The sequence below is a fragment of the Mus caroli genome, chromosome 18 (genome assembly GCF_900094665.2).
Source record: "Mus caroli chromosome 18, CAROLI_EIJ_v1.1, whole genome shotgun sequence".
Lineage (NCBI taxonomy): Eukaryota > Metazoa > Chordata > Mammalia > Rodentia > Muridae > Mus > Mus caroli.
The window spans coordinates 872,273-884,204 of NC_034587.1; the positions used below are offsets into that span (position 1 = coordinate 872,273).

Below are 11,932 nucleotides of genomic sequence, written 5' to 3' on the forward strand. Positions count from 1 at the left end.
TCATTAACCAGCTATGAGTTATGCCTTGTGTAGTATGTCTATGCCTTCTGTTACTGATGCTGTTGTCTGTCATTTTCCCAATGCTGTTAAAATGACCACCATTTCATCTAATTATTTCTGTGTCTCCATCAATATTCAGCTGTGACTGTCTGTACTCTTCTAATGGGCTCTGGATGCTTTTCCACTGACCACTGACCTTCTCGCCAGGGTCCCCATCTTGAGTGATCCATAATTTGAGTGAAATCATTTTATAATCAGCCACTGTGGGCCCTTCACTTTCATCATCTTTTCAGGATGCTTTTAACCATCACAGTCAAAATATGTTTTAGGGTAACCTGACTGATATTTCCAAAGCAACTTTATGGAATTTTATCTGAGACTCTACTAAATATGAAAGTCAAATCTTAATATAAATGCATAAATCTGATGTGTCATTTCTATTTATTTAGATTTTCTTTGATTCTTCCACAGCATATAAACCTTCCACTCACTTTAATAGACTTAATTTAAATACTCAATTTTTATGGCTATTGTAAATGGTGGGTTTTTTATAATTCTGTTTTCTACGATTGATGCACTGTGGCAGTTTGAATGAGAATGTCCCCCATAGTCTCATCCATTTAAATATGTAGTCTCTACTTTGTGGTATTGGGTGGTTAGTGGGTGTGGCCTTAGTGAAGGAAGTGTATCAGTTAGGTTTCAAAAGCCATATGACTGTTGGCTTTTTCTGCTTTCTGTTTGCAATGTAAGAGATGAGCTCTCAGTCTTCAGCCCCAGTCACTGTTTGTGACAGTCATTATGTGTGTCCTTTGCTTGCTGCCCTATGGATCCTAATCCCCTGGAACTATAAGCCCAACAAATTCTTTTTTCTATAAATGTAGCTGTCATGGTGTGTTATCACATAACAATAGAAGAGTGACTAATACAATATATAAAAATATGAGTGGCTTTGTATATTTCCGCATAGCCTATAAAGATGTTAAGCTGGTGCCTTAGAAAGAAGAAAAAGATTCTTAAGCTGTTTCTGTGGTCTCATTGATTCATAAAATCTGGTTTGAAGCATTCTAAAGGGGATTGGAGAATAAGCCTCCACTTTTTCTCTCTTCACACACACACACACACACACACACACACACACACACACACACACACACACTTCTCAGAACATCTATGAACAGAGTCCACATACAAAAAGATGCTCAAACAACTTGGAGCAAGGGAAGAAGAAGAAGCTGAAGCTTCACTGAAAACTGTACTTTACCTCATATTGACAACTCCTGTATTTGATGTGTAAGTGTGTAAGGAAGGCAGTGGGGAAAGGAACCCTGCCTCCTGGCGTGAATCCATATGGAAGGCAATTTGATGATAGATTATAGGATCATAAAAACTCAGCAATTCCATTCCCAGTAATTTATCCTACAGACATTCTTAGAAAAGTAAAAAATATAAAAGCATATGTGTGAGATTATTAATTATAGTATGTTTGTATTAGAAGAAAGAAACAGCTCCAGTATACACAGAGATGAACTGCATCTGTTAGGTTACCTCTGAACAATATTGTATTAAGCAGACTTAAAAGTAAATTTGGGCAAAATATCTGCATTTTTGGCAGATGATATTTAAGAAAATGTAATGATTAAGCACAACCAGAAATACCCTTCTAACTAGTCTTGCATATCTCGATTAAAATAAACTTGATGTATTGTCCCATTGAAGCCTGGAGATAAATGAGCTTGAAACTAGGTCTTTCAGGTCACACCAATGTTTTCAGTAATAATGAAAGGATATTGTCTTAGGGTTTCCATTGCTATGAAGATACACCATGACCAAGGCAACTTTAACAAAGGCAAACATTTAGTTGGGGCTTGCTTACAGATTCAGAGGTTTAATCCAGTATCTTCATAGCTGAAAGCATGAGCATGTGTGCACATGGTACTGGAGAGGAGTGGAGAGTTCTACATCTTGAACTGAAGGCAGCTAGGAGAAGACTGTCTTGTAGGCAAGGAGGAGGGTCTAACATCCCACCTTCACAGTGATACACTTCCTCCCACAATGCCACTACCTGGGCCAAGCATATTCAAAACACTATGTTCCACTCTCTGGCCCCAATAGGCTTGTTCAAACACATGAGTCTATGGGAGCCATACCTAAGCATAGCTTTAGTGCAAAATACATGTATCCAATTTCTAAAGTCCCCATAGTCTATCACAGTCTCAACCATGGTGTTTCAAAGTCCAAAGTTCAAAGTGTCTTCTGAGATTTATGCAATCTACTTGTAATCCCCTATAAAATCAAAATAAAAAAATCACATATTTCCAACAGCAAAGGATATAATTTTCTATTCAAAAATGCCATAGTGAGGAAATATTGGACCAAAACAAGACCCAAAATCAGGTGGGCTAACTTCAAACTCAGTATCTTTATGTCTGATGTCAAAGTGCTCATAAGATCACCAACTCCTTTCATCTTTGTTGACTGCAACAAACTTCTTTCTCTTGGGCAGGTTCTATTCCCTGTTAGCAGCTTTTCTTGACAAGTATCCAAGTCTGGCACCTCTAACATCTTGGAGTCTCAAGGCAACTTCAACTTCACAGCTTCTTGTTCCAATATCTGGGATCCACACATGATCTTCTGGGCTCCTTCAAAGGACTGGAGTCACTTCTTCATCTCTTTTCTCTGCAGCCCTCTAGGCTTTAGTTGACTCCACTCTACTGCTGCTGCTTCTCCTTGTGATGATCCTATGATACTGGCATTTCCAATATGCTGGAATCTTCTGCTGAAATTAGGCTTCACCAATAATCTTTCACAGGCTCCCTTCATGGTACTAAGCCTCAACTTCTTTGCATGACCCCTTCAGTCTTGGGCTGTCAACTGCAACTGAGGCTTCACCTTCACCAATCACTTTCCTGGTCTCTCACAGTGCCAAACCTCAGCTGTTCTCAGCTGACTCCTTCATGCCTTCAAAACCAGTATCACCTTGGTAATTCTTACACATTACCAAGTCCAGCTGCAGCTGAGGTACAACTTTGGTTATCTATAGAACTCAACTTCTTTGTACTCTTAGAAAACTCCCAGAAGATTTCACCTCAGTAATTCTGGTCTCTTCTTAACCACCACTAATTACTTAGTTCCAGCTAACCAGCATGAATTACCCCAGAAACCCTTCTATACTTGACCCTTAAGCCAGAGTCACATGGCTGAAACTGCTGAGTTCTGCCGCTTGCTGGAACTGGAACATGGACCCCTTGTTCTATTACATTCTTTACTTCTTAAGCTTTGTTGTCCTGGAACTTGCTCTGTTGACTGATCTTGAGCCCAGAGATCTGCATGCCTCTGTCTCCTGAGTTCTGGAATTAAAGTCCTGTTCCATCACACCTGGACCTACGTTTTTATCTACTTTGAACTTGTTCTGTATCAAACTGGCCTTGAGCTCAAAGATTGGCTTACCTCTGTCTGCTGGGTACCTGGGTGTGTACCACTGTGCCTGGGCCTAAGCTTTTCATAGCCAGGCTCTGGGACAGCCAGGACTGCGGAGAGAGACCCTTAGCACCAATGTTTTTCAGGATGGTATATTAATCCCCACTTAAAGCATTCCACTACTTCCCAAATCTAAAATCTCCAAATCTACATTTTTCCACATTAAAGCATGGGCAGGCCTATCACAGCAATATCCAATTCTAGTACCAAATTCTGCTTTAGTTAGCATTTCCATTGCTGTGAAGAGATCATGACCAAGGCAACTCTTATGGCAAACATTTAATTGGGCTGGCTTATGGATTCAAAAGTTTAATCTAGTAACATAATAGAAGGAAGCATGGCCCAATAGAAAAAAAGACAAATGGTGCTGGCTTAACTGCTGGTTATCATGTAGAAGAATGTGAATTGATCCATTCTTATCTCCTTGTACAAATCTCAAGTCTAAATGGATCAAGGAACTCCACATAAAACCAGAGACTCTGAAACTTATAGAGGATAAAGTGGGGAAAACCTCAAAGATATGGGCACAGAGGGAAAATTCCTTAACAGAACACAGCATGCGCTGTAAGATCGAGAATCAACAAATGGGACCTCATAAAATTGCAAAGCTTCTGTAAGGCAAAAGACACTGTCAATAAGACAAAAAGGCCACCAACAAATTGAGAAAGAATTTTCACCAATCCTAAATTCAATAGGGTATTAATTTCCAATATATACAAAGAACTCAAGAAACTGGACTCCAGAAAATCAAATAACCCCATTAAAAAATGGGGCATAGAGCTAAACAAAGAATTCTTAACTGAGGAATACCAAATGGCTGAGAAGCACCTGAAAAAAATGTTCAACATCCTTAATTATCAGGGAAATGCAAATCAAAATAACCCTGAGATTCCACCTCACTCCAGTCACAATGGCTAAGATGAAAAATTCAGGTGACAGCAGATGCTGGCAAGGATGTAGAGAAAGAGGAACACTCCTACATTGCTGGTGGGATTGCAAGCTTCTACAACCACTCTGGAAGTCAGTCTGGCAGTTCCTCAGAAAATTGAACATAGTACTACTGGAGGATCCAGCAATACCTCTCCTTGGCATATATCCAGAAGATGTTCCAACTGGTAATAAGAACACATGCTCCACTATGTTCATAGCAGCCTTATTTATAATAGCCAGAAGCTGGAAAGAACCCAGATGTCCCTCAACAGAGGAATGGATACAGAAAATGTGGTATATTTACACAATGGAGTACTACCCATCATTTAAAAACAATGAATTTATGAAATTCCTAGCCAAATGGATGGATCTGAAGGNNATCATCCTGAGTGNGGTAACCCAATTACAAAAGAACTCACTTACTATGTACTCACTACTAAGTGGATATTAGCCCAGAAACTTAGAACACCCAAGATACAATTTGCAAAACACAAGAAAATCAAGAAGAAGGAAGACCAAAGTGTGGATACTTCGTCCCTCCTTAAAATGGGGAACAAAATACCCATGAAAGGAGTTATAGAGACAAAGTTTGGAGCTAAGATGAAAGGATGGACCATCCAGAGACTGCCCCACCTGGGGATCCATCCCAAAATCAGCCACCAAACACAGACATTATTGCATATGCCAGCAAGGTTTTGCTGACAGGACCCTGATACATCTGTCTCTTGTGAGGCTATGCCAGTGTCTGGCAAATACAGAAGTGGAAGCTCACAGCCACCTATTGGATAGAACACAAGACCCCCAATGGAGGAGCTAGAGAAAGTACCCAAGGAGCTAAAGTGGTCTGCAACCCTATAGGTGGAACAACAATATGAACTAACCAGTACCCTCTGAGCTCATGTCTCTAGCTGCATATGTAGCAGAGGATGGCCTAGTCAGCCATCATTGGGAAGAGAGGCCCCTTGGTCTTGCAAACTTTATAAGCTCCAGTACAGGGGAACACCAGGGCCAAGAAATGGGAGTGGGTGGGTAGGGGAGCAGGGCAGGGAGAAGGGTATAGGGGACTTTCGGGATAGCATTTGAAATGTAAATAAAGAAAATATCTAATAAAAAATTGAAAAAAAATTTAAAAAGAAGGAAGTATGGCAGCATGCTAGCAGACATGGTGCTGGAGAAGCAGCTGAGAGTTCTACATCTTGATCTGAAGGCAGCTAAAAGACTATCTTCTACCCAGCTAGCAAGACTCTCAAAGACCACTCCCACAAGGACACACTTCCTCCAACAAGGTCACACATGCTCCAACAAGGCCACTCCTGGACCAAGCATATTCAAACTACTACAGATGCTAACTGTGTGACAAGTATTTTATTCAGCCTGGGACTTCTTTGCACTTTTGTAAATTGTATTCCTGTCTCTTGGATGCTATTAATTTCTACTTGAATTCTCCTGATCTTCTAAAAATATTTTATTAATAGCAGTTTGCTTAAAGCAAACACATTTTATGTTGTTAAAGTCTTCTATGTTAATTTAAGTGCTATCTTTTAAAATAAGACACATGTGGATAGATAGATAGATAGATAGATAGATAGATAGATAGATAGATAGATAGATAGATAGATAATTGGTAAAGCATGGAAGTATAGGAACCTGTAATTAGAATTTGGGATTCCTGCCCACTTAGTTATGGGTGTTGGAATGCCATTTTAGAGAGATTATCTCACTTGCATGGGAGGCCCTGGATAAGCTGTCTAATGGACCAGACATCCAACAAGACTGTTCAGAACTTTGGGGTTCTAGAACCTCCAGTCAGCTGAAAACAAAGGACATAAGAATTCTTCCTTTGCCAAGGCTCTAGGGAGAAGTCCTGGAGTTAGTGAAGGATCACGTGTGCCTTGTGAGAATCAGGAATGGCTTCAGGGGATTCAGGAAGGTCCTGAAAACTACCACTCACTGACTGAGTAAGTAGAACCAGGTTCCTTCAATTCATCACTTAGAAAAATAGACTATGGACAGCACTGGAAATCTGTCTTCTCTGTAAGAGCAGAGCCTTAGCTGTTTGGCCAGCTCAGCAAGGGGAAGCCTTCAGCATTGCTGAACAGTATGCTTGGGGCTACCATTGCTGTGGCTCCTGTCTTGAGCTGTCTGCCAGCAGACTCTGATACAATGGATGAAGCCTGACTCGATTTGTAGGCTCTGCATCTGACACATCATTTATCTGCCTTTCTCTATCTTGTATAAAGCCACAAACCAACACATTTTCTATGAAGAGACAGATAGTATTGTATATCTGGTGGCCTTCACACTCTGGCATGGTTCCTTGGGCCTGAAACTGCACTGTGGAAACAGTCAAGCACAGTATATCACCATATGGGCAGACCAAGGTTCCAATAAAACCTTACTTGGAAAACTATATCTAGTTTGCAAGCCTTGTCCTTAACCAGCACCTAGTTGCTCTGTGGCTTAGAAACTGAAAGCCCCTCTGTGGTTCTCTCCCAGTCTATGCTTGCACACAGAGCCAGGTTTTTAACATTACCTCTCTCTATGGAAATAACGAGCAGCTTAGAAAAAATTCTATGCAGGTGCAGAAAACAACAATAGATAAAACTGTACACATCTTGACTCAGTGTCCCAAGTAGGTATCAAAAACCTCACATCAGCCTCATTCCATCAAAGCAGTGCTGCTTAAAGAAGGAATTGTCTGTATGGGAGATCTTGTCGTAAGCCAGTCACCAGCAAGAAGGGCAACTCTTGCTTCTCCACCCACTTTAAATAATTTTTCCCCAGCTTCTTTTGTTGTCCCTGTTCCTCATCTCCCAACATTTCCCACTCATGTGATACACTGTTCTCTCCCCACTTTAATCCATCAGGCCAAACATACAGGTACCTTGACTGGAGTAATAGTGTGGAGACCCCTCACAAACCAACCAACCAACCAAACAAACAAACAAACAAAGCCATCCATTTGTAGTGTCAGATGAGAGGTTGATATATTTGAAGCAACACCTTTCCATCTGGAAAAGCATCAAACTAGGAGAATGACAGAGAATAGACCTTTCACCAAACCAGACGTCCTATGTCTCATTTATGCAATAAGATAATTCTGAATACATATGTAGGGAACTCTTCACTCAATGTGTTCTTTGTTTCTTTTCTATATAGAGAGTTAAGGTGAAAATCTGGAAGTGCCATGATTTCCTCTTGGATGTCAATGAGGGAAGGCTTATTTCTGTTTGATTCTAAAGACATAGCAGCAAGAATCTCCAGTCTTATTCCTGCCCTGTGTACTGTGTCTACGTGGTTTTCTCCTTTTTCTATGATAGAGGTTCAGGATGGTTGAAAATGGACAGGAACTACCCAGGACAGGGAACCCTCAATCAGAAAGTCCTAAATCCGGGGTGCTCACACCAGGATTACTATATTCTGAAATTCTTACTGATTACTGGTGCTCTCTGGGGGGAGGGGAGGTGTGAATCAATGTCTGACTGCTCTCCTGATCTTTGGCAGGCTCTGCTTCCAACGGGTCTTCGGGATGAAGGCTGTTGGTGTCTTCGCCCTAATTATCAGCTTCAGCATAGTCGCAGAATCCAAAATCTACACTCGATGTAAATTGGCAAAAATCTTTGCCAAGGCCGGCCTGGACAATTACGCGGGATTTGCCCTTGGAAACTGTGAGATTCCTCCCAAGCCTACAGCCTCACTCCACTTTTGAGTGTTGGAGTCTGCTATGAGGTGCTATAGGGCCCCTCTATGTTTCCACCTGGAAGTCTCCAGCTTGGCCAACTCCTACCAGAGATGGCCGCTAGCTCTTCACATGTTCTCCCAAACTGCACTTTCTTATCCTTCTTCTTCCCATAGCCCTTGGTTTGCCATTGCTATGGTCCTGTACTCATGACCACAGGGAGGGAAAAGAACAGCGAAGTCACCCATCCCAGTGTGTGGAGTAGTCTAGGCTTCCTGCTCCAGATAAGATTCAGCTATTGGCTACTGTGCAGGTTCTGGTGTGGCACCCTGATCCTGTACACATCTCTGTATCCTGATGGTACTTTTTATTTGTGCATCCTGCCCAAAGGTCTGCTGGGAGCATGTATAAAGAACTTCACCTCATAGAGCAAGCTGAGACAAAATTCTTTCCTCCCCATTTAGGGCTCTGCATGGCATACTATGAGAGCCACTACAACACTACAGCCGAGAATGTCCTGGAGGATGGAAGCACTGACTATGGCATTTTCCAGATAAACAGTTTCACATGGTGCAGAAATGCAAGAAAGCATCAGAAGAATCACTGCCATGTTGCCTGCTCAGGTACTGTTTCCGATTGCCCAGATCCATCTGCTTCAGGGGCAGAGATAAGAAAGTAGATTGAAGGACATACAGCCTTATCTGCTTTAAAACTAAGAGGTCATATTCACAAGTAAGTCTGCTCCAGGGCCTGCTCTGTAGCTCCTCTGGAGCTTTCTTGTGGTGTATATACACAAATATCTTAGTCCTATAAGGGTGGTTTTTAGTAAACTCTCCATGAAGACAAGATTGAACAAATGACCTAGGTCTTTTCATGTATTGAAACATTCCAATTTTCAGCAGGAATGGAAAGCATTCCTTGCCAAGGGCATACCAGAGCTGATCTTCTTTATGCACAGGACTGTCTCCTCAAGTGGATTAAGAGAAAAAGGCTCAATTTCCACTTCTTAAAGAGTAGAAATTAATCTAGGATTCACTTTCTGCTCCTCTGCTTCCATTATTAAGGGACATATGTGTGGCCAGTATGGAGATAAGAAAGCAATAAAGGCATGTTCTGCTTCTCCAAGCCTTACCCAGTGAATAAGAGAGTGTGTACTCATACAAAAGCTAAGTCCATGGCTAGGCAGGATGGGGATTGGTTGATGGGCTCCAGAGAAAACTGATATTTTAGGAAATTCCAGGGCTGAATACTGTTGTATAGTACTTGTCTGACATGTTGGCAACCTTAAGGTCAATCCCTAGCTCTACCAAAAAATTCAAAAAGATTTTATGAAAACCTCTAACCTGGGATATGAACGATATGCAGGATTTGATAATCCAGAGACAAGAATCATTCTAGGCAAAGGAAATGGCAAAAACAAAGAGCCACACATGAAAATGTTTAGGTGGAGGGGAATACAGAGACACTCTTCTTATGGAGAAGAAAAGGAAACTAAAGAACTATGGCAAACATAGGAAAGGCTGGAAACTGCTGTTTGAGGGGTAGGTGGTGGCTGGGCTAAGGAGTGATTTGCAAAAAGGGCATGAAGTATGTCAAAGAAGATGCCAGCTAAGCATCACTGTGGTGACTGTAGTGAGAGCAAGTCTTCAGTGATGGTCACAGAAGCAGATGCTAGATATAGGGGGAGGAGCTAGACACAGGGGGAGGATCTGGATATAGGGAGAGAAGTTGGACATAGGAGGAAGAGCAAGAGAAGAGGAAATCCAGTTATGAAGCAAGCAGGAAAGATCTGGGAAGACTGCTGTGTTCTCTCTCCCTCTCTCAATCACTGACATGTTCCCAATACCTAGAACATTTGTTGGTGGTCAAAAAAATACTCACTTATTAAAGACACAAACAGAAACAATAAAGGACAGAGTTGAAGTCAGTCAGAAAATACTTTTGGCCAAATGTTTGGGAACAGAAAATAAACTGTGTTTTAATTGATCTTTTGTACCTTCAAAGACAAGCAACAATATTTTTGCATGAATGGAAGACTGAATCACACATTGATTGATCTAGTGAATTGTTGATTCTTGACATTAATGCAGTAATGCAGAACTGCCACCGCCTTATGAGGCAACCCCTGACTGTGTCCTAGCCCTCAACATAAAACACTGTTCTGTCAGGGCCCAGGTATGCTGCTTCTCCTTCAGATCTATTCAAACCAAATCTGTGCTGTCCTACAGTAGAGGACTATTGACAGCATGCAGAAGATTCCTTTTCAGCTTTATCGCTTCTGTGCTCAAACCACCTATACCTTTCTCTTCCTGCAGGTAAGACTTTTCTCAATCCTCCTAGGTCTAGGTCAGTCTCATTAGCATTGTCTAACAGCTTGTTCATAGGACTTCCTGTTAAGTGAGATAATTAGATCGATGCATTTTCTGTACCCAGAGCTGAATAATGGTATGCCCGAAGGTTTGGCTAATTTCAATTATCAACTGGACTGGTTTGAGAGGCAGCTAGAGCACTAATGACGCATACCTCTGAGCATGTTTATGAAGGTATTCACTGAGTTTAACTGAGAAAGAAAGGTGTGCCCTAATTGTAGGCAGCACCTTCCCATGATTGGAATAGAGTGTGAAAGAAGCTGGGTATAGTGATACTTGCCTTTAATCCCAGCACTCAGGAAGCAAAGGCACATGGTTCTCTGTGAGTTCAAAGACAGTCTAGTTTATATAGTGAGTTCCACGGCAGGTAGAGCTACATAGTGAGACCCTGTCTTGGAGAGGAGAGAGAGAGAGAGAGAGAGAGAGAGAGAGAGAGAGAGAGAGAGAGAGAGAGAGGAGAGAGAGAGAGCATCCATGCATTCATTTCTTTGTATGAGCCAATGCATGTTTTTAACCCTTTCACAGCACTATAAGAAAAGCTGTGATGCCAATGCCACCATGCTTGTGGTCAGTTGGGAGCATCAATAGAAAAGCACATGATCTCATCCCTATTTGGCAGCCACTATGCATCAGGGGTCATTAATAAAACTAGAACAACGGGAAAGGAGCATCTTGAGACCAGAATGAAGAAAGAGCTTTTGGGATTTAGCAACTGGTGGCAGAAAGCAAAGGCCAAAGGCTTAGAGAAGGAAAATGCCATGAAGACATCTCTCATAGCAACATGGGAGGAAGAGAAAGAGGAAATCAAGAGAAATATGAACAAGATAGTGAACAATATTGCAGAATACAATGATATGAGCCTTGATAGGAAGAGAAAAATGTACAATCCTTTCATCAAGTTCCCATTTCCTCTCACATCATAAGACACACCAAAATACCCACACTAAGGGCTAGGGCTCTAGCACATAAGATCTACAGTGTGACTCACCTAATGGAGGCTTACTCTCAGACACATCCTCCAAAAACAACAGAACAGTAAAAAGAAATGTAATCCACTATGTATTCCCACTAAGGAAAAAAATGTGTGTGGTCCATACAGAAAATTAAGCAACGTAACGTTTCTCAACTGTAACACTGGTAGTAATAGAGTAAAGGTGTCCAAAATTCTGAAGAAGAGTAACTTCAATAGAAATTCCTTTGTCAAATCATTAGTACATGTTGAGTATAATGAATACATTTTTAGACAAGTAGTTAAAAACTAAAAAAAAAAAATCACCTTGTATATGGTATTCTGAGTTCACAGAAAACTGTTTATAATTATGGTAAAAAATGAACGATTTTATTAATTCTTTGATATCAGTTTATTTTGATTATATCCCCTATGTATCCAACTCCTCTCAGATTCATGCTTTCATCTCCCCTCCATGCACAATCAACATTCTCCCTCTCCCCCTCCCTCTCCCTCTCCCTCTCCCTC

At 41.2% G+C, this 11,932-nt stretch overlaps 1 protein-coding gene across 1 annotated transcript in view; it reads left to right on the plus strand.

Annotated features, from left to right (window-relative positions):
- The first annotated feature begins 6,255 nt into the window (after window positions 1–6,255).
- Window positions 6,256–11,932, plus strand: part of LOC110284997 (lysozyme-like protein 1) — a 15,046-nt gene continuing 9,369 nt past the window's right edge. The window contains exons 1-3 of the mRNA XM_021151007.1: window positions 6,256–6,365; window positions 7,912–8,075; window positions 8,551–8,709. Of these exons, the coding sequence (XP_021006666.1) occupies window positions 7,937–8,075; window positions 8,551–8,709 (298 nt within the window). The 5' untranslated portion in view covers window positions 6,256–6,365; window positions 7,912–7,936. The remainder of the gene's footprint in view (window positions 6,366–7,911; window positions 8,076–8,550; window positions 8,710–11,932) is intronic.